The sequence below is a fragment of the Drosophila elegans genome, unplaced genomic scaffold (genome assembly GCF_018152505.1).
Source record: "Drosophila elegans isolate 14027-0461.03 unplaced genomic scaffold, ASM1815250v1 contig_814, whole genome shotgun sequence".
In the NCBI taxonomy this organism is placed as follows: Eukaryota; Metazoa; Arthropoda; class Insecta; order Diptera; family Drosophilidae; genus Drosophila; species Drosophila elegans.
The window spans coordinates 2,431,479-2,454,497 of record NW_024546167.1 but is presented as its reverse complement, the minus strand read 5'-3'; the positions used below and the strand labels follow the sequence as shown (position 1 = coordinate 2,454,497).

Sequence of the window (23,019 nt, the reverse complement as noted above, 5' to 3'; positions counted from 1 at the left end):
ACTTTGATTGCACATTCGAAATCTATTCGTCCTGGATTCTGGGAAATAGTTTTTGTAGAACACCGCCGAATGCCACGCGCCTCTAAACAATCAAAACAATTCGGGGGCTTGTGGAATTTGCAGTAATGCGGGCATCATCTCTCGATGGATTGTGGGAGAATGCTTGTAAATTTCATGTAATCCAATGCCTTAATTTCCACAAACACAAAACAAATGCAAATAATATGCACGAGAAAGAATTTGGGCGAAATTCATGCAAGAATCCCAAAAAAAATAAACGTGGGAAAATATGAAAATATTTTTGGCTTGTAATCCTTTTCATATGCAATGAAATAGTGGACAATGAGCCAGAGACAATGGAGCAGTGTGAAAATAAATATTTTCTACATATAATACCATTAACAGAATCCACACACCTGACCTCAACTCAACTCAACTCATTTGAACCGACCTCGGTTTGTTTGGACAGATTAGTGTGCCAAGCTACTTAGCCGGCGATCGGCAGATCACTTGTCCGAGCATTTAGTCCCGAATTTCAATGAGTGTTTTGAGCCGCCTTTACATTTCAATTTTCCATTTTCCAATTTCCAGGCCCACTGTCCGCTGTCCGATGTCCGCTATCGAGGGCCTGCGATCTCCCCTGTTTCCATGGGCCCCATGCAGAGTGTGAAAGGTATTATCGCATTGACTCGATCGCCCATCGCCGATGTTGTTGTCGTTTATGTTTTCAGTTTCATTTATCAGTTTGTGGAAATGCCAGTTGAACAATGAGAAATTATGAGACTTGCTTTAAATCATTTACCATTTACCATTTAACATTGCCATGATCCGATCCTGGGACTTGTACTCGCCCAGGGTTGTTCTAAGTTGGCTCATTGGCCGCCTTATCGGATCTCTGGGATCTGGAATTAGGATTTTCCCGTCGTTAGTTGCCAATTGAATGATTTCCTATGTGCGGTTTTAATTGCGGCAGAGTTGACTTTTCCTATCGTCTAACTTTCCTAAGGGAAGTTCCACTGAATTAGCTGCGAATTGTTGTTCGACTGCGAGACCCAGATGCGCCATCGTTGATAAGCTTCCGGACGAGGAAAGGAAAGCGGAAAACTTTCTCTGCTTTCGGCGAAAGAGGGGTTGTACTGAAATAAAGTGGCGTAATGATCTGACAGATCGAAGACTACCAGTCTTTATGGCGGGTATTCGTAAGTTTCCCTTAAGCTACTGGAAATATTATAATAATTCAACATTCAACAACCACTTATTCGATGCTTAGACTTGCATTAATGACAGTAAACATCTACTATGAAATGTATACACTTCTCTGATATTTATATGCAATATTAAATTTACTATTTTGTTAACAGGGAATATTATAAAAATCTTCATAGGGGTTTTTAAAATATAATTTACAAAATCAGTTAATTTAGCGTAATACATTGCGAATCAAATGGCAGCATAGTAACGGTCTTGTTACACCTCACTAGAATTGTTTGAAACAGAATTGTTTGTTATTATTATTATAAGAATATATTTCAAAATATTAATGCCAAAATATAAGCACTCTGACAAAATGATTTTATTACAATTTGTCTGCTTCTCCTATAGGTGATGTAAGAAAAATCTACAGTCAGGGTTGTAGACCTTTCGAGCAAAACCATAACCAATTCTCTATTGTAAAAAATTATCTGTTTGCAGCTTTTAAAAGATTGTTCATTAAATTATAAGAAATCATTAAAATTGTCTATTGACATTTTGATCCAGTGGGTCAAAAGAAAGGCAAGTTGTAAAGTTTACCCTGTCAAGAAGTCTCTTGAGCACTCACATACTGGGAATGTCGGTGGCCATATGTTTGGCAATCGCTGTAATCCATGGCCAAATCCCTTCAGACCAGAGCCAACTACTCCAGCCATGCTATCTGTCTGCCAGGGGCGTAACTTCCCACGACACCGCAGACGGATAGGGTAGATGCGGAATTTACGATGACATTTATGCGTAATTTTTGGTTAAATTTTATAGCCGCAATTGGACCGACTTTTGATGGGAAAAGAAAAGAGTTCGGCTTTCGACTGTCACCCGTGGAGAGAGTGTCAAATAAATTTGATTGCAAAGTGATCGCTCGCAATTGAAACGGAACAGTTAATTTCGGGCATCATTAAGGGGCCACACCCACCCGGAGGTCGGAAATCTGGGACCAGGTAGGATAGGATGTCCTGTCCCGTCAGCCTCATAATATGCAACGTCATGACTTTCTTCCGTGTCAACGCCCCTCGATCCTTCGACAGCGCACCCTTTGCCATTGCCATTGTCCACCGTAATCCTTTGAGTTCCTATCGCGTGCTACGATCCTGATCTTTGGGCGACTCCTTGGCAGAAAGGCGCCGCGGGTTGCTCGCTCAGTTCGTGTCATAATTGCATGGCTTTTGGGCCGACGTGGAAGTGTGAAAATTATGGAGTTTCCTCTCACCCTTTCGGCATCTTAATGATTATGTTTGTTTCCTTTATCTCTGACTTGAGATCGCCGAGGGGCCAAAAAGAATTTGTTTGCCAACTTTGCTTCATTCATATGCCTGAGTTATGACATTTGTTTCTGGGTTTCTAAGGGTTGGTTTTCCTTTACGGGATTTCTTCTTTAAGGTTTCCGTTTTTTGCGTGCTAAATTGTGTTTTACGATCTACGGTACGGTTCCCCTGATCTCAGCTTGGCGATATCGCTATCTCGACATTTCGGTTTCTTTTTTGCAAACGTTTAATTTTTTATCACTTTCGAGATCGTGAGAAGTAGTTCCGTTAGTTATATATATGTTGCCCCATGAGAATGTTACAATATCTAATAAATTTCGCAATAGCTTAATATTTAAAATAATACTTAATAATTTAAACTTATGTGGCAAGAAATGGTTTTTCCAGCTGAACTTCAACTATACTGACAATAAGATATTTTTAAAAATTAGTTGTAGTTAGCCAAACGAAATGATTGTGTAGAAACAAAACACACCAGAATGGTGTGGTATGGTACAGAATGGTACTATGCATTTTTTTTTAAACAGGAGAAAATATTAGTTTTTAAAATTTTGATTGTTGCTTGCATGTTTGAAACTTAAATTCATTTTTTTTTTCAGAATAAACTTTTTGTATTTCAAAGTTTATTCAAATGTTAATTGCATTTTGCTTTTATAAACATTATCAATTGGCTTCATATGAGATTTTTACGGGATAGGCTACAAATAGTTTTATTTGAAATGAAAAAAACACTTTATGTCCAATCAAATAAAATGATTGATTTTAACACATGAATTTAAATGCGTTCTAAAATTTTACAAGCAAGTCAATGTTTATTTGCTTTCTGAACTCTTTAAGCATGTTTAAGACCTTCTTAATTTTTATAAAGTTTGTCTTTCATTTGGAAACCGTAAAAGTTTTTTGGTTCAAACCAACTCCATTTTGTTTCGAGCTCTTGTTTGCCCTCCAACCATTTCACTTTGTTCCCCATTTCCCCGTTCGGAAAGGTAACTCTGGTTGCAGAGTAAATAGGCCCATCTGCCAGCAACTGTGGCCAGGTGTACCCATCAGAACTCATGTCATCCCCATCCCCATCCACATCCCCATCCAACTGATGTAAACTTTTTTTTTCTGAACTTAATTAGCTTTGACTGGGATTGAGAGGGGGGGTTGGGGGGACCTGGGTTCCTTGCCAGCGAGTGCCTCAAACCCCTGGTTTTATATCGTACAATTACCCAGTGGAGCGCGTGCTGCAACCGCAGGTGCTAGAGCAGCACAGCACTCGTTTCTCTAACCAAATGCCAAGCACCCAGCTCCCAGTTCCCAGTTCTCAGCTCCCTGCTCTCAGTTTCCAGCTCCCAGTTGCCAGTTACCAGTTCCCAGTTCCCTATTCCATTCTCCATCTCCAGCTGCTGGTACTACCAATCAAACCTGCTCGAGAACTCTCCTCGCTGCCCAACTCGAGTGTCGGATAAGGCGGATAAAGCGCACACAAAGGCAGCAGAACTGGAAGTCGGCGGACCAATGGCAGGCCGCCTTCGACTCGAGCAACCCTCGTGCGCTTCGACCGGCGGCAACTTAACTGCGCTGCGCAGAGCGGGCCCAGTTAGTCAGCCTTGCGCAGTCGATGCGAACGGACGCGTCCGCTTCACAGAAAAGTAAAAAAAAAAAAAAAATATACAGGAAAAACTATATAGGAAATAACTATACAAGTAGGAAGAAAGAAACCAAACTGAAAGTGACCTCGTGTGAATTATCTATTATATCTATTACAAACCCATCAAAAATGGTCTTAAACGGCATGCCCATCAATATGCCAGTGCCAGTGGCAGTGCCCATGCCCGTGCCCAGTCCTCCGGCCACCAAGTCATGTGTGGCCATCGACTGGGACATCAACGACTCCAAGATGCCGTCGGTGGGGGAGTTCGACGAGTTCAGTGACTGGGCCAACGGCCACTGCCGGCTCATCTACTCCGGACAGAGCGACGAGGCCCGGAAGCATGCCAGCGGCTGGGCCATGCGCAACACCAACAACCACAATGTGAACATCCTGAAGAAGAGCTGTCTGGGCGTGCTGCTCTGCAGTGCCAGGTGCAAGCTGCCCAATGGAGCCAGTGTGCATCTGAGACCAGCGATTTGTGACAAGGCCCGCCGGAAGCAGCAGGGCAAACAGTGTCCCAATAGGTGGGTTTCCTCAAGTACAAAAGTACATGGAACACCGAAAACTAACTATTGCCTTTTGTTTGTTCCACAGAAATTGCAATGGTCGCTTGGAGATCCAGGCCTGTCGCGGTCACTGCGGCTATCCAGTTACCCACTTTTGGCGAAGGGACGGCAACGGCATCTACTTCCAGGCCAAGGGAACCCACGACCATCCCAGACCCGAGGCCAAAGGATCCACGGAGGCAAGGCGTCTGCTGGCCGGAGGACGACGTGTGCGCAGCTTGGCCGTAATGTTGGCCAGGGAATCAGCGCTCAGCGACAAGCTGAGTAGCCTTAGACCCACCAAACGACAGGCCAAGACGCAGTTGCTCCAGGAGGGCAAGCGCAGAAGAATGGTTGACCAGCCAGCGGTGCTTCCGGCCAGTCAGGATGTACTGGGCACAGCCGGCTATCTGGCCACATCCACGCCCACGCACAGCACAGGCTTTGGCCAGGCACAGGCACAGGCACAAGCACAGGCATCCTATGGCCATGGATCGGTGGCCAGTAGTCAGTGGAACGGAGAGATATACTATGAGCCGGAGGGTGCGTCCTATGCCACGGGAATGTACGCCTACGACATGCTGCACTCGCCCCTCTCCGCACACAGTTCCACGGGCAGTTATTACCACGAGAATCTTCCGCAGCAACTACAGCAGCAGCAACAGCAACAGCAGCAACAGCAACTCTCCCCGCAGCAACATGTGCCAGCTGGCAACTTCAGCGATCAGCCCTCGATCCCCGCCAGCTTCCCCAGTGGAATGCCCATGTACGAGAGCTGCGACGACACCTCCAGTTTGACCAGCAGCTCGGGCTACAGCTCCGAGGACTACGGCTACTTCAACGGATATCTGCCCAACTCGCTGGACGTGAGCAGCGGCAGTCAGGGCCAGAATCCAAGCAGCCAGGATGGCGGTTTCTACACAACCAGCTCCGAGATCTTCAGTGTGTTCGAGTCCACTTTGAATGGTGGGGGGGATCTGCTCTATGAGGAGGCAAGTGCCTACCAGCACCATCACCAGCAGGCTGGATTCCTGCCCCTCGCCAGCTATCAGCAGCAGGAGCCGCAGGATCAGCTGCAGTCGGCCGACTACTACTACAGCAACACGGGCGTGGACAACGGATGGAACATCCAAATGGACGCGACATTCCAGCACCCGGCTAACAGCTCGGATCCTGTCTACTGCTAGGGGATCGGGTGGGGGATGAGCTGCCGCTGCCGCTGCCCCTTGGATCTCGCACTGCAACCACTATTACTGAGCCACTCAAGCGTTGTTCTAGTCCCTAGTTGATTCCCATTCGTGTTCCCATTGCTTGTTGGTCCCTTTATTGTGTATGAGATATTGTATTGAACGTTTCTAGTTTGTACTATTGTACTTGTTTCCCAGCTATTCCAAAGTTTTAGAGCTGTAAGAATACGAATTATGTCCTTAGAGTGTAAGCGTATAGAGTTTAAAGCCACATTTCCCACCTATTTATGAACTTTTGTGTAGTAATAAACATTTTTTGAAAAAACCTCCATCGTAGCAACCTTTTTTGGCTTTGTGTCAGCTGGGTGAACCCATATGGGCTAGTATACTTTTTCTGGGGTCAGAGAAAACACCTATAGTTGTTCCCAAAAATCGGAAAAATTAACTAAAATTTATTTTTGTGAACACAAAGTTTTTCAAGATGGGCAGAGGTCCAGCTAAACAAGTTAAGGGATCGCCGAGATTTGCAGGGACCCCAGTCACAAGGGTGAGTTGTGGTTATGAAGTGATGTTTGAGCCGATCAGAATGCCTTTCGTTTTTGAAAAGCCTCGCGAGAGTGCCACCCAAAGGAACAGGCGAAGGAGGAGGAACCGGGCCAGGGCACTGGTGGAACCTGTCTTGAATTCCAATAGGGAAATCGGACAGCAGGAAAATACGCGAAACAGGAATCGTCGACGTAGGAACCGTGCCCGTGCTCGTTCTCGTGCTCGTGAATCCCGTGCTCCAACGCAGACCGAAGATTTCTCATTAGAACTCAATCTTCCGTTCGGGACAGACCCGTCGTTCTCGGAACTTTCACTTTTGGGACAAAATGATATGGCAGATTTGGCACTTATGGTTAATTTGTGTATACTCTCCCTTGTGCCAGATCACTCACGGTATCTAAATGGTCTGGAGCGCTGTAAGTCATAATCTCATAATTTCCGAACTTAAAAAAGTGTCTGTACTAACAAACTTCAATTAGTGAGAAATGTATTGTCGAGTGGGGATTCTCCATACGTCGTTGAAGTTTCCCATGATCAAAATCTGCCTCAGGAAGTTCAGCAAGTTCAGCAAGTTCAGCAAACCAATGAAAATTACCAAAATCTGCCTGAGGAAGTTCAGCAAGTTCAGCAAGCCAATGTAAATGACGAAAATCCGCCAGAGAAAGAGCCCGATACCAAAAATGTAAATCGGGACGATAACGAAAAGGATCAAGACCATTGATAAATTATTCATAAAAAGTACTAGTCAAACGCTTGTACTTCCAAAATTATGTAGAAGTGTTCCGTAAGGAGTGTCCACAATCTGCATCAGGAGGACCCGGACGGCAAGAATCCAAATTGGGAAAATACCGATAAGAAACATGACCATTGACGAATTATTGATTTTAGATTCGTATAGATTTAAAGTACTAGTCAATTTAGACATGTTTGAACTGCGAAGATAGTTCCACGTGTATTGTACTTTGTAATTTTGTAAGTCTATTTTTCAATGAGTTGTGTGTAAACAATTTGTATTTTCCCATCGTAATTTTTAAAAAAGTAAAATGTATTAATTACATCCATTTCTTGTTTTTCTTTCACATAAGTTGAATTAAAATGAAACCTTCAATTCCTAAACGAACCGTCTGTAAAGTAAAAATTTAAAAAAAACCTTTTAAGCGGCAATCAAATTAAGGGCTTACCTCCTGTCAAGGACCACTCAAATACTTGGATATTGTATGTGTTTTTTTTTTTTTTTAAACCGATTATAAATAATTAAAAATATAAAAAAGGTCGCTTGAAGGGAAGGGGTTGTAGGCAGGTACTGGCAAGAAGTACTCGACCCTAATGGGGGTTTGAGATCGACCATAAACAAAACGCCCATTAGTTGTCATGTCGCATGGGAAGTGTGCCGCTGACGCGTGCGACCTTCAAGGATATTCGCACACTCGCCGAGCTGCAAGAGAAATGAGGAATGACTTTGTTTCAAACGATATTTGCATATATAATTCGAGTGCGGCTGCGTCGGTCCCTTGCCTAAATGAAAACATTTAAAAATGTTTTGATTTCATTTATGTTAATTTCCAGCCATAAATCACAACCGACCGTGTGCTTCCTGTCGAGCCAGCCTCCTTCGTGCTGCAACAACATTTGTCCTTGCTGTTTGATTAGCCCTTGGCCCAAACCCTCGCATGCAAATGAGAACCCTTTGGAGTCGCTGACTCTGATGCTCATTTTTTGTTATCCTTGGGTGCTGACGAAAGAGGGGACGAAACTGAGATCACAAAGGTATTATGCAAATTTACTGCTGCTGCTGCTGATCCCATTGTTGCGAGTGTAATTCAATATTCGCGTGAATTAATGCGCGAATCTTTGCCTAAGTCCTCATAGGCTGAGGTTTCGCCAATTCTCGTTCGCAATTTCGAAAATTAATTTCAAATGCAAATCCGATTCGGTGCCAATTTGTTAATGCAGATTTTCGCACACAAATGAAGCTGTTAGAGAACTCAATTTAGGGTTAGATGAAGAATATTATATCCCTTTAGAATTGTAAAGTGAGTTGGTATTGAGAAACTAACATTAGGCAAATAAAAGCATTTATGCTATTAATATATTAACTAATATATGAATGGAAATATGTTTGTTATAAATATGTTATTTAAGAAACGATAGTTTATATTACATTGAGCTAGTTCTTAAATTCTTGTATACTTTAAAATAAATCAAAGCATTTAAGCTATTTCAATGGCAATTTCCTTCCAGACTTTTTGCAATGAACAAAGTGTAAGGTGAATTTGACATTAACTATTATGAGATGTTAATATGTTGGTAATAAATGTTAAGACACGTCAAAATACAAAAGAGGCGTCTAGATTATTTTTATATATTTTCTAATTGAACTTATATCATGTAAGTCTGGCCTTATATTTGTTTAATAAGACCCCTAGTTGAAAAAGGTCAGGTCAGTCCTTCAGTCAGCCGTCTACCAGCATTTGACTGATAGACTTTTGCAGTTGACAGACCAGACGCCGACGAACTCGAGTGTGACTTTTTTGACTCTTCACACATCACAGTCGGATCAGCGGAAAAATCAAAACCGCAGCTGCAGCTTCGGGGAAAAACGATTAACTATTTATTTTATAATACTCGTACATGCCACATAAAACGGCAGCGTCAAAGGCCACAAAGGCGTGTTGTCACAATAATGCGCATGGCAATGTGGCGAAATCTCATCCGAACCTATTTAGGAGTGGCCACTTGAAAGGACAATGGTATCGCAGCCAATGAGGCGCGCTTAATGCGGCTTCAATGAGTCCAGGTCCTCGATCCGAGGAAGCGACCTGAAAAATACCAGTGACATGCGTGTCCCGCAAATTGTGCGGTCTTTTAATAGTGCAACCTCGAACGGGTGGGTCAGCGTGACAAATTCCCGCAAACAATGACAGTGAATCGAAAATTCGGCCTCGTGATTTTGACAAAATCAACTATAAGTTTCATTGGGAATCTATTGAAAAATGAAATTTTATTGAGTTTGTAACTAAAATAGACTTAATAAATAACCATATTTGCATTTAAAGAGTAAGTGAGTTTTTCAAAGTAGACAATTATACCATTATTTATTACTGCATGGGAAAAAGGAAGTTAAGTGCAAAAATACAGCCCAGAAAAGATAAAAACATTATAACACGATTGACATTTTTAAATCGGACAAATTAAGCCAACCGATCCTGAACCATTCGTTTCAATGGATTTATACAACTGATAGCTGCTATATCTACTCTTTTGGCAATGCTGAACAATTTAAATACTTGTAGTATGTCAATGCATTTTTACGACCAGGAACTGTAGAGCGCCACCTAGCGAGCACTAGAGAACACATTTCTAGCGACATCTGTTTGGGTGATGTATGATTTGGTGTGTTTTAGAAATTCACCTTGATTTTGGTATTAATTCAGTAAAAGAAAGCAAATGTAAGTTTCGTTATTATATGTAGATAACAAGTAAGTAGTTTGCCGCTTGACACTTTTTCAAATTTTTACATTAACCAGTCAAAGGTGTTTCTCAGCTAATGATTTATTAACTGATGTTTGCCTATGATGGATGTTGTGTTGACCAAAACTTCCTGATTCATTAATTAATTAATTAATTAATTAATCTCAACAGATGTTACAGCTTACTACTAATCCATTTCATTCTAGCACTAGTACCTCTTATGTAACGCCTGTGTAAAAAGACTTTTGTAACAAATTCCGTAAAATACCGACAGTTAACTATATTTCGCCAGTGTCTTCACTATAACAGCTAATTTTTGTATGAAAGCAAGTAGCAATTTTTGATGGCTTTCAGAATTAAAAACTATTTTGCAAACTCTGCCAGAGTCTTTTGCCTTTTTGTATCCAACTCCTAACCGAATCCGTGTATACTTACGTGTATAATCTAAGCTTTAATGAATGAGACCAACAATGTGATGTCATAGGGCCATAATCGGTGGTGGGTACTCAATACACGTTAGAGGTGGAACAACACCGATAATGCCCTGCCAAACATCGATGACGTAGATGTTTCTCCACCGCTAATGCAACAAGTTGAACAATTGCCGCATCGTTTTTTATAGCAAATCGCGAAGATAACTAACGGTGCAAGAGCAAAGTTCGTTAAACCGTTTAATAGATAATTAGGTACAAAGTGAAACACTAATCAAATCGAACTACGACTGTGCAATGTCGGCAACGAGATTTCTGAGTGCCGTTGGCCAAATATCGCGACAGCAATTGCTGCATAATAAGTGCACGAGAGGTGGGTAAAATAAAATGCGGATTCCAGCGAGAGGGATCGAAAAGGGAAAGTACAAGTTCCAGGGTAATTCCAGAGTCAAATTTGGCCCCATGGAACCCATGAGTGACGCTCTGGTCTAGCGGTATCGGTTTCTGTCTCTCTCTCTGGCAAGTCGCCCCCGATGCCGCATAACTGGACTTTGCACTTTGTACTCTCTCTTGACGTATATAGTCTCTGTCTTCCCTCTCGCTGTCTGATTTCTGTTTTCCGATTTCGAGGGCCGTGAGATAATGACCACTAATCGTGAACCGATCTCTCAACCACTCGCAGCCCTGCCCGTTTCGGCCCATCTGCTCCAGGGTCGCCGCCTAATGTCCAGCAATCCAGCGCCGGTGGCCAACAAGCACCTGCACACCAAGGTGGTCAATGGAGTGCTGGTCATCAAAATAGACTCGCCCAATGCCAAGGTCAACTCGCTGGGCAGCGAGGTGAGCGACGAGTTCGAGCGAGTGATCAAGGACCTGGAGACGAATCCCGCCGTCAGTTCGGCCGTGCTGATCTCGGGCAAACCGGGATGCTTTGTGGCCGGCGCCGATATCGGGATGCTGGAGGCCTGCCAGACCGCCGAGGAGGCCACTCTGATCTCCCACGGCGCCCAGGTGATGTTCGACCGCATGGAGCGCAGCAAGAAGCCCATTGTGGCCGCCATCAGTGGCGTTTGTCTGGGCGGCGGACTGGAACTGGCCCTGGCCTGCCACTACCGCATCGCCACCAAGGACAACAAGACGAAGCTGGGTCTGCCGGAGGTCATGCTGGGCCTCCTGCCCGGCGGCGGTGGCACTGTCCGTCTGCCCAAGCTCACCTCTGTGCCCACCGCCCTGGATCTGGAGTTGACCGGCAAACAGGTGCGCGCCGATCGCGCCAAAAGGCTGGGCATCGTGGATCTGCTGGTGGAACCGCTCGGTCCTGGACTGCAGCCTGCGGAGCAGAACACCATCGAGTATCTGGAGAAGACGGCCGTGCAGGTGGCCAACGATCTGGCCAGTGGCAAACTTCGCGTAAGATATTCTTTCTTAAGACCTGTAAACAAATCAAATGGTATTTATGAGCTTGAGTAGCGAAGAAAAGTCTTAAAATACTATCTGATAAATCTTATTGTAAAGTTACAAGTTATGGAAGATAGACAGTTATTCAAAGGTTAGAAAAGGACATAACACACATTTACTACATATTTTTTGCATAGATTCAATTACACTTACATTCTGGGATAGGTTTACCTTTTATTGTTGCTTTACCTAAAGTATTCCCATAAATTAGTTATAAAAATCCCATTATGATTATAATCAAAACACGTTTTTGGACATCGTCCAATAACACAGTAAGAATTATTTAACTTAAATCCTGACTAAAACTTGAATTGAATTTTTAAACTTACAACAATTTACGCATTTCTCGCACAGGTGAATCGCGAAAAAGGCGGTCTGGTCAACAAGATTCAGTCCTTCGTCATGGACACCGACTTTGTTAAGAACAAGATCTTCGACACTGCCAGGAAGCAGGTGTTGAAGGCCTCCAATGGTCTCTATCCCGCACCCCTGAAGGTAAGCTATGGCACAAACTATTCGTGTACCTGTGTCGCTAACACTTGCAACTCCAAACAGATCCTGGATGTGATCCGCGCCGGCGTGGATAAGGGAGCCGATGCGGGTTACGAGGCGGAGCGCAAGGGCTTCGGCGATCTGTCGGCCACGCCCGAGTCCAAGGGTCTGATTGCCCTCTTCCGTGGCCAAACCGAGTGCAAGAAGAACCGATTTGGCAAGCCGCAGCGACCGGTTAAGACTGTTGGTGTGCTGGGAGCCGGCCTGATGGGCGCCGGGATCGTTCAGGTCTCCGTCGACAAGGGCTACCAGGTGGTGATGAAGGATGCCACCGATGCGGGTCTGGCTCGCGGCATTGGTCAGGTGCAGAAGGGTCTGGAGACGGCCGTGAAGCGCAAGCGGATCTCTGGACTGGAACGCGATCAGACGCTGGCCAATCTGCGACCCACACTGGATTACAGCGACTTCAAGAACGCGGACATCATTATCGAGGCCGTGTTCGAGGACATCAAGGTCAAGCACCGCGTGATCAAGGAGCTGGAGGCTGTTGTGCCCGAGCACTGCGTCATTGCCACCAACACCAGCGCCATTCCCATCACCAAGATCGCTGCGGGTAGTTCGCGTCCTGACAAGGTGGTCGGCATGCACTACTTCTCGCCCGTGGACAAGATGCAGCTCCTGGAGATCATCACCCATCCGGGCACCTCCAAGGACACCGTCGCCCAGGCCGTGGCCGTCGGTCTGAAGCAAGGCAAGGTTGTCATCACCGTGGGAGACGGACCCGGCTTCTACACCACCCGCATCCTCTCCACCATGCTGTCGGAGGCCATAAGGTACTAGTTGATTTCATCCGGTTTGAAGACAAGGCGAAAGTAAAACGTATCCCTTTTTTAGACTGCTGCAGGAAGGCGTGGATCCCAAGGATCTGGACCAGTACACAAAGAAGTTCGGTTTCCCCGTGGGCGCTGCCACCCTTGCCGATGAGGTTGGCATCGATGTGGGCTCCCACATTGCCGTTGACCTGGCGAAGGCGTTCGGCGATCGCTTCAGCGGTGGCAATTTGGAGGTGATGAACGATCTGGTGCTGGCCGGTTTCCTGGGACGCAAGTCCGGCAAGGGCATCTTCCTGTACGATGGCCAGAAGAGGGGAACACGTCCGGTGAACAACGATGCCGTGGAGATCGTCAAGCAGAAGTACGGTCTGGTGTCGAAGGGAGCCAACACGCCCGAGGATCTGACCCTGCGTATGGTGTCGCGCTTCGTCAACGAGGCTGTGCTCTGTCTGGAGGAGAAGATCTTGGACAGTCCGCTGGAGGGCGATGTGGGCGCCGTTTTCGGCCTGGGTTTCCCGCCATTCTCGGGCGGACCCTTCCGCTGGGTCGATCAGTACGGAGCAGGCAAACTGGTCAGCAAGATGCAGTCCTATGCCGAGCTGTACGGAGCCCCCTTCAAGCCCGCCCAGACGCTGCTGGACATGGCCAAGGACCCCGCGAAGAAGTTCTACCCCAAGACTGGCTCCTCCAAGCTGTAGATCCGATCCAATCCGATCCCAGCCTCCAATATATAGCAGCCAACGAAATTTAGCTTTTAGTGCGAAGACGGGGACAAGGAGTGTCCTTGTGCATTTCCCTCACAAAGGAGACTTGTGTGGTGCACCCGCTCCCTATAAAATATGGGGCAAGGCCCCCTGTGAAGCATCCTCTGTTGAAGTTGTCGAGTTTATAAATTAAAGTTTACCGTGTAATTTTCCATACACTCACTTGTTTATTATTTTATACAGCAATTTTTTCTTTCTTTTTTTGTTTGACTTAAACGGGAACAGCTTTGTACATCGATTCTATAGTTTAAGCTTAAGCAGCATCATATATACAGTTATGCTAATGTTATGCTCTAAAAGAAACTTACAAGAAACTCAAAAAAAAATCAGTGTTTATATAACATAAATCTGTGAAGAATTTTCTCTGCTCAGATTTATGAATACAACTAAAGTTTTAGGAAATTTCTGGCACAATTCATTTAGAGCTTAATGGCTTACTAGGCATTCATGATTTCACGTTCACTGAAAAGTCCGATTCCGATCTTATACTTATTTTGTAAAGACTTTAAAAATGTCGCGGCAATTCAATTGAAAATGAAAACTTTAACATTTTTTAAAGAAAAGAATTGTACAAATCGAAGTCCAACAATAATCGTGAGTGTGAAACCATTTGAGGCCCATATATTTACATACTCATCTGATTGAGCGCACACAACACATGAACAGTGAGCTGACTGAAGTTGGCTAAGACACCGATTAGTAGTGGCATCCGATCCAGCTTCAGTTCCACCTTAGGCTTCTAACTAAACCTATGCTATTTCTAGTTAAGGATTAGTGACTTTTCGCTCCTCCCCCTCCGATGCCTTCATTGTTTCCGCCAATCTCGTCCAGAGCTGCGCCTCTGATGGTTCACCGATGCCCCATTGCTGCTGCCTCCACTGCCATTCACCACCTGCGCTGCTCCTCCTCCGTTGCAGTGCTCCTGGGCGGGATAGCGTGTGACGACGTCGTCGATGAGCTCCAGGATGCCGATCTTGAACTTGCGACGCTGCTGCGGCGTTAAAGCTGCCAGATCGGGAAGGATGCTGCGGAAGAACTCCATGTCCGCCAGTTCCGAGGAACTCAGTCCGCCGTAGAAGCCTCCACCAGCACTTGTCATCGTGCTGGTGGCCTCGCATTCCGTCTTAATCCTTTTGGTGCCCGGTTCAAAGGACGCCGTATGGTGATCCATGGCCAAGGCCATGGGATGCGGATGCGGATGCGGATGAGTGTGGGGATGATAGTGCAGGGGCGGCGGTGTGCCACGCCCACTGTCATTATAGAGGAGTTGTGACCCACTCTCGGCCAGCTGCACATCCGGAATGAAGTTCTTCATGCTGTCCGCACTGGCCGTTTCGCTCCTGGCAGGCGACTCTCTGTGGGTGGGCGTGGCCGGAAGACGCTTCGATCCGAGGGTGTTGGTCACCGCCGGATCGAAGGCGTCGATGGTCTCCTCATCGTCCTTCTCCGATATCGAGTACTTCATCTCCAGCACCTCCTCCATATTCACACCGTTGCTACTGATGTTGTTGTTGTTGTTGTTGTTATTGTTACTGTTACCATTGATGTTGGATGTGGCGCAGTAGATGTGCTCCTCGTGGGCATGGATCGCCGGGTGGAGCAGGTGCGGCTGATGGTGGTGCAGGTGCTGCTGGGACATCTGGTACAGCGTGGCCAGGCTGTTGTTGCCCTCCAGCGAGTTGCGGCTGGACTTGAGGAACGGCAGCAGGAAGGCCATGTGCTCAGTCAGGTAGTAGGGCTTGTGCTGTGGCTCCGATCCGGACTGTTGCTTTATGTAGCGCGACAGGCAGGCGCGTAGGTTTCGCCATCGCTCCTTGCAGTGGATCACTAAGATACAGAACAGTTTATTCAGTTAAAATGGTTACTGAAGAAATGTAATGCAATTTTAACTGACCACTTTCACGTGTCTCCTTGGAGATAAGCACCCAGGCTTTTTCCTGGTTATCCCTGTAAAGGTAAAATGAGATGTTTTAAAAAATTTTAATTAATTTTATTTTAAAATAAAATTTATTTAAAATTTAATTTTAATTTTTAGATAATGTATATAAAATATACATATATGTATATATATATATATATATATATATATATGTATAAAATATATAAAATAAATTTTGAATTTCCCTTTGACTGGTGTTACTAAAAAAAATTCCAGATTTGATTTTCAAAAAACTTTAACAAAACTTAAGAATCTGACTAATATAATATTATTTTTATAAGTATGTGAATTATGAGTAGTCTAAAACACACAAAATAATTCTTAAAAAAAATACACACCCAAAAAAACTAAAATGGTAAATGGTAAATGGTAAATGGTAAATGGATTTTATGAAAGTTTTTCGGTGTGTTAAAAAAAAAAGATTTTTTTCGAATGCTTTGTTTTAAGCCCTGTTTTCTTTGTTTTGGAAATGGCATTAAGCCCAATAATCAACGTTTTTTCAGTCCTAAAAATCCGTATAAAATCGAATTCCCAGAGAAATGTTTTAGTTTAATAGCTTGTTGACTTCGTAATGTTCCATCTCTAAGATAAAGCGATAAAATTACTCTTAGTTTTAAGCGTGTGTTTTTTAAAAATTTATTTATGGTGTCAGAACTTAAGTTTAACCATCATTTTCAAACTTTGTCGATCTAGCATATATGTATAATACATACATATATAAGGAACCTATTCCTATAACATGTATAGAAAAGTTGAAAAACGTTTTATTTGTAGTAAAATTTATAGCAAGCTATCGAATTCCAAAATCGGTTAAGCTTAGAACTGGAGATAAAAATAAAACAAGCAAGAAAACAGGTGAAAAAAGTAGAACCATTAAAAAAAAAATTGTATTGAAATTTTCTGAGCCAAAGAATATTAAGGATTAATCTCTGAAAATTAAGGATTGATCTCTGAAGGATTTTGTTAGTTGAAATTTGTTAATCTGTGTATCTTAACCATTAACCATTGACCATTGACCATTTGATATCGCTCTTACCTGTTGCGGTACTCTGGCACCTTCTTGTCGTAGAGACACTTGTGGGTGCGCACCAGGTTGACAAATCGGATGTTGAAGTCCTCGTCCGCCTGCATCACTCGACTCGTGGATCCGATGGCGGCTCCTGGGGCTCCAGATCCCGATCCCGAACCTGTGGGACTGTGGTGGCTGTAGGTGGTGCTGTTGGCTGCTCCGGTTCGTTCCTCGCGCTCGTTGTTGGGGTTGTTGTTGCTAGTTGTTGTATTGCTACTGCTGCGCGTTGAGGTTGTCATATTCGTAGGTGGGAAGGTCGAACCTCACACGACCTGAAAAAAAAACGTAGCCGTGTTGTTATTTAATTTCTCCTAAAAACTTGTACATTTTTATGAGTGCTTTAAGTGCATAATAAAGTTTACCCATCGATTCCCAGACTTAGATGATTATCAGGTTGCACAACTACAGCCCAAGGAATAGAAACTTAAAGTTTCGCTTGGCACTCCCACTCCAATATTTGATTTTTAGACTTTCCTATCCATATTCCTATTTATTTACGAGCAGGCGGCAAAGACAAACAAAGAGAAGTTCTCTTCAGCTTTTTCGCTTTTTGTTCTGGGGTTTTGTGTTCGGTTTCTTTTCGTTTTGTCGTGTTATTTGTATTTTGTTTGTGTTGGTTTCTGTTGCTGTGCTGTTCTGTTCTGTTGCTGCTGTCTCAGCAAACGACGGAGGAATAGAGCTTTTCGCTCATATATATATTTCGTGAAACTTAATAAAACATTGCGGCCGACATTGTTGTAGTTGCTATTATTTTCAGTACAGTTTTGCGAGCTGGAAAGCCAAAGCCAAAGCCAAAACCCGAGAGAAAACGGGCGACACTGCTGGCGTTCGTTTAAACGTTGATGACAACGGCGGAACGACGACAGCAACTTTGTTTACTTTTCATATTATTATAGTCACAACAGCAACAATGACAGCGGCGGCCATAAAAATAACAGGCAATTTGGCTGTTTGTTTTTGTTGTCTTTGAAAGCTGAAAGCTTTTGCCTGGTTGGTTCACTGATAGCAGCAACAACAGCGAAAATAGCAACAGCAGCAGCAACACACAGCAGCAACATTGCAGCAGCAGCAGCAGCAGCAACACACAGCAGCAGCCGCTGCAACAGCATGCAATGTTGTGTTGCAATATCCGAAAACATGCTGGCCAAATGCATCGAATAGTCACAATTGTGAGTGTGGGTACCCACTGCACTCACTCACTCGCAAAACGAATCGCTCTCGCACCTGCGACTACCTGTTTCGATTCTAATCAGCCCACTCACCAACTCACTCACCTGTCCACTCACTCGGGCCCCCTACCCTCCCCTCCCCTACCCACCCGTTTAAACGACACTTTTGGGCCTCTCTTAAATCACTTACAGTTTTCCCGCCACTTTCAGCACCTTGCGGTGAGCCCACCACTTTTGCACATCAAAAAACGTGCGCACAGTGGGCTAAAACTAAATGGAATTCGGGGGATTAAAATCTTATATGAAGGAGGAAAAAAAACTTTTTCTAAAAAATTTCTATAGGTTTGAAGTCACTGTCAAAGGTTTAATTTTGTAAGTCACTTATAAATCCGAAATTTTTTATCATATGCTACAAACACTCTTTTAAACATAAATCTTTTTTTTATTATTGTAAATAACTAAGATCTCATAGAAGGGTTTACTTGTTTAATATAGACTGAAATGAAGTCTTTTTTTACGAACTGAACTAAAACTGAAAACATTACCAATGTTTTTCTGAATATTAACTTTTGATTTATGAAAAAATGTTATGGACAAATTTTAAAAGGTTGAGATTAAACATCAGATTTAAAATAATTTTGTATGATTGTTTATAGATTATGTATTGACAAGTTAAGCCCTTCTGAGATTTAGATTCAGTTCTGGCTAATCGTTATCAGTATCAGATTAAGTTTGAGTTCCTGATAAGCTGTGTGGAAAAAACGTAAGCAGCGTTAGGAATCCATTAAATTCGGAATAATCTAGTGAACACAAATTTCAAAATCACAATATTCTTGTAGCTTGCGGGGTAAAAATTAAAGTAAATTAATAATTTTTGAGACACTTTTTCGTCCCACTGTTCGCTCGTAGCATTGTTGTATTGTTTGGCCAGTCATCATTATAATCAACGAACATCATTATCAAGGCGAATGTTGTTCGCGTGTTTTGGTTCTAGCCGTTGTTGTTTTTGTTAATGTTATTGTTGGATTGTGATTGAACTATACAACGTGGGCGGGGATGGCGCAGATACCAAGCAAACAGCAGAAAAACAACTAACCTGGCTATGGCAATATTTATTGTATTACGTCTATTTAACATAAACATATCAGCATGAGCGGTGCGATATGTGTTTGTACTTATTCTTTCAGAAATATTCATGTTTATATATTAGCAACGGGGCACAAAAAAAAAGTACAGCTACCGCCCGAACAACGTTCAAAAACAAGAAGAAAATCGAAACAGACAGAAACAGAAACAGCAACAGCAAACACAAAAAACCCAACCAAAAACAAAAAATAAAAACAAAAAAGAATATATTTCTAAAGCTAACAAAACACACAGAAAACTTGCAGAAATCCCCGGCGCGCTCTTTGTTTCCCCTTCCTACAGATATACATATATATTGTATATTGCTCCGTGGCCCAATGACAGCAACAGCAACAAAAGCAATAACTTTGTTAGATAGAGCAACAGCAACACCAGCAACAAGAACAACAACAGCAGCAACAACAACAGCAGTAGCAGTAAAGACAACAACAATAGACAGAGCAATACACAGACAATCGCATACAAGGAAACAATATGGCAATATAGAATTTTTTCTTGCTGCTGCTTATCGGGGTATTATTGTTGCTGTTGTTCTAACTTCTGATGTTGTGCGTAGAAGATTTTTTTTTTACCTTTGGTTTCTTCTTTGTTTTTTTGATTTGTGAATTAGCAGGACTGTTGATTTCGAAAGCTCCTGGCAATTGGCGGATTTCAAAACGCTCCTTGTTCGCAACGATTTCAAAACGCTCGACACACAGCCGCGCACAAATAAAACGGCGCCAAAAATATTTTTGTTGCTGCTGCAACGACACCGACAGCAGCAACAACACAGCTACAGCAGCAACACTGACGTAACGTTCAAAAATGTTGAATTCGAAACTCGTGGTCGGCGGTGCACGGTGCTCGGGAATTGGCGGCGGACTGTTGGATTGTTGGCGATGTCGTATGTTTCGCGTTCCAAGCGACGAAGGCGACTAAACACACAGAGAAACAGGCACAGACACAGTCACAAATGCGACTGCCAGCCAGCAGATACGAGAGCGAGCGGTGCACAGAAAGAAAAACTTATGGTACAAAAGTATTAATTTCATAACTTAAAATACTGGAATGCTATAGATCATATTATAATGATCGACTATATGTTTCAAAAATAATGTACATATTAACTTCATTATTTAAAATATCGGAATTCTAGATTTGATACTAATGTTTCCACAAAAGAGAAATGTAGTTGGTATAGACATCATTTTGAGTCAAGTCCAATATTCGATGTTATAATAAAAGTTTTGAATGCAATGATGACGAATGCATTAGAATGTCAAACAATTTTTAACAATCTAAAAGTATATGATGACCAATATTCAATTTTCAACCAGATACTTTCTGCATTAGTTTATGTTTCCATATCATATTTTAATGATAGGTCCATGGACTTAAATTTTAAAACAACTTCCTCAACTTAGAGACTCAATTAGTTGAACTAGTTTTACTAGAAATAGAAAGTACAAATGTGTAAAAAACTAAAATAAAATTGTTTATTTGGAAGTGTGTTTGAATGCCATCCGCAGTTGATTCATGCACCAGCTTACACCAGTTACCAATTATACTTTGTCATATTATTTAAAAAAAATGTTATACCATTTGATTTCTTAAAGGTATTTAAAAATTTTTAATGCAACAGCAAAGGCAAAGACTTGATTCTTAGCTAAATTTTTTTCTGTGTAGCAAGTATCTATTGGCTACGTAGAACATTGAAGCAACAACACGACACGAGCGGACGGCGAGCAAACAGAGAACAACGCACAAAACCCCGCTCTCCGCCGCTCACACAGATACTCACACGGACACACACCAGCGCGGCAATACAAACACACACAGCTGGCGTTGAGCAGCAGGCAACTTTTTATTGTTGTTGCTGCCAACGAACAACAAATAATACAAACAATGCGCACACACATTCGCCCAGTGTTTTCGGGCCAGAGAAACGGCAACTGCGCGGTACGAAATGCAAAGATTCAGATGCAAAAAGGGTGGGGGAGGGAAACGGCACAGGCACACAAAAAATGTTGCACTGTGACCCGAAATGTTGCTTGTCGTCAGCAGCAAAGTCACCCCGAAAGGATCGCAGCGGATCTTTCAGGATAATTCTTACAAACATACATACATATGTTACATATTTACTGTAACCACAGCTAGTTTAGACAAAATCGTAAAAATATTAAATATTGTTTGTTACTTTCTATCAAAGTCTATCATTTTACAATCAATCAAACAATCTGGACTTACTTAATATACACACCATTTTATTTAACAAAATGTAAGAAGAATTGTGATTTGTACAACCAATAAAATATTTGTTTAATTTTACTGCAATTTCCACAGTGCCAGTTAAGATCAAATCATTTTTGAATAACTTTTGAAGGAAATGCATAACTAATTTTCCACAGAACGCAACTTGAATTGTTTACTTAATTTAAAATTTAGCTACTTCATTCTTTTTCAAACCTCTAACATTATTTTTGACCCTGTAATCCACGCAAAATAAACACAACCATGAACCCAAACTGATTTACCTGGAAATGTACATACCTGCAAAATCCCGGTGATCTTCGTTCCAGTGTACGCTAGGTCGCTCTTCTTCTTACTCTCAGGAAACATTGAAACAACAAAAGTTGCTTACTCAGACACACACTCACGCTCTCGCGGTAACAACAACAGCTGTCGCTCTCAGAACCAACAAAGCAGCGAACAAACAAAAATAATTTGTTGTTGCACCAAAAGCTCAGTCGTTTCAATACAATTCTCCGATGCTGATTTTATATATATATATACATATGGCGGAGCTTTGGCCACATGGTGAAAACGAGCATTTAAACAATATTCCATGGCTGAACGCTAGAGGGCGCAAGCTACTTCCGGTGCATACTTCATAACGGTTTTAAGGGTGTACATTGTAAAATGTTTTTTTTTTTAATTTTAAAAACTAGTTGGATCAGCTTAAGAAAAGTTTAAAGTTGTTACATTTAAATGTTTACTCTTAAAATCAAAGATTAACCAACGTTTTTCTGTAAAATAGAATTGTTTATTAAACGAAACCTTCATTTCCTGATTATTTCAAAAGTTTTGCTATCTAAAGCAATTCGTAAAACTAAAGAATTTTACTTTTTTAATAAAAATATAACGTTACCGAAATACAAGCCCGCAACTGAATTATTCTCAATTACGCATTACACTAAGAAGTTAGACAATCCATAAGCATTTACAATCGGTTTCGAATTAAATTAAATTTTTCAATAACGGTCATCTTTGTTAAAATAGGATTATTCAAGCTCTTCAAAGCTCCTAGCGAAAAGCAAAAGGACCTATATTCCCTGTATTCTGGTAGGGAGGCCAAAAAGCTTCACCACCCCAGATATTTCCAGCCTTTAATGATTTGTTTACAACTTTGTTGGCCTGCAATTTACCGCTAGCATACGGAGCTGCCAGCCCAGCTTTTCACCCCTTTCCGTCCGCCTGGAAAAGCTTTGCTCGGCGGCCAGAGGATGTCGTGTCCTGCGTGTGCTCAAAAATTCAATAAAAAGGAGGCTCGTTTCTGTTGTGGCCTACATGCCAGCCGAGCATTCGGTTCAACAGCCGAGTGCGAGCCGACAAAAAGTTGGTCACCGGGTGGAAAAGTGGTAAATGGGAAGCGGGAAGCGGGGGGCAAGTGGGAATGTGGGAAAGTGGGAAAGTGGGAAAATGTGGGAGGCAGCGCGGAGCAAGGAGAGAGCTTCCAAGTGCAGTCGAGCTCAGTTGCCACAGGACAGTCGAGGCGAGTGCTCGTCCTTGGTCGCAACGGACTCCCGGAAAAGCGGTCCTTCGGCCTCCGAGTGAC

At 42.9% G+C, this 23,019-nt stretch overlaps 4 protein-coding genes across 5 annotated transcripts; 3 read left to right on the top strand and 1 right to left on the bottom strand.

Moving 5' to 3' along the window:
• Positions 1-4,122: 4,122 nt before the first annotated feature.
• On the top strand, positions 4,123-6,172 carry LOC108141696 (transcription factor glial cells missing). The gene is made up of 2 exons (XM_017265179.2): positions 4,123-4,679; positions 4,750-6,172. The coding sequence occupies exons 1-2, from the start codon at positions 4,123-4,125 to the stop codon at positions 5,885-5,887; spliced, it is 1,695 nt and encodes a 564-aa protein (XP_017120668.1). The 3' UTR covers positions 5,888-6,172.
• A 95-nt stretch (positions 6,173-6,267) lies between these two features.
• On the top strand, positions 6,268-7,490 carry LOC108141740. Its single transcript, XM_017265233.2, has 3 exons — positions 6,268-6,434; positions 6,495-6,849; positions 6,913-7,490. The coding sequence occupies exons 1-3, from the start codon at positions 6,369-6,371 to the stop codon at positions 7,152-7,154; spliced, it is 663 nt and encodes a 220-aa protein (XP_017120722.1). The 5' UTR covers positions 6,268-6,368; the 3' UTR covers positions 7,155-7,490.
• Positions 7,491-10,473: 2,983 nt separating this feature from the next.
• Positions 10,474-14,038, top strand: LOC108141884 (trifunctional enzyme subunit alpha, mitochondrial). The gene is made up of 5 exons (XM_017265493.2): positions 10,474-10,708; positions 11,018-11,745; positions 12,148-12,288; positions 12,349-13,118; positions 13,180-14,038. Exons 1-5 carry the CDS (start codon positions 10,633-10,635, stop codon positions 13,814-13,816), a joined length of 2,352 nt encoding a protein of 783 aa, XP_017120982.1. The 5' UTR covers positions 10,474-10,632; the 3' UTR covers positions 13,817-14,038.
• On the bottom strand, positions 14,012-20,128 carry LOC108141885 (putative uncharacterized protein DDB_G0287457). 2 transcript variants are annotated; one of them, XM_017265494.2, is made up of 4 exons: positions 19,778-20,128; positions 16,858-17,162; positions 15,777-15,829; positions 14,012-15,709 (listed from the first exon to the last, which is right to left on the bottom strand). In XM_017265494.2, the coding sequence occupies exons 2-4, from the start codon at positions 17,127-17,129 to the stop codon at positions 14,688-14,690; spliced, it is 1,347 nt and encodes a 448-aa protein (XP_017120983.1). In that variant the 5' UTR covers positions 17,130-17,162; positions 19,778-20,128; the 3' UTR covers positions 14,012-14,687. The 2 variants fall into 2 exon arrangements, with proteins under 2 accessions (XP_017120983.1, XP_017120984.1); XM_017265495.2 differs by lacking the exon at positions 19,778-20,128 and adding an exon at positions 17,253-17,454.
• Between the last annotated feature and the right edge of the window lie 2,891 nt (positions 20,129-23,019).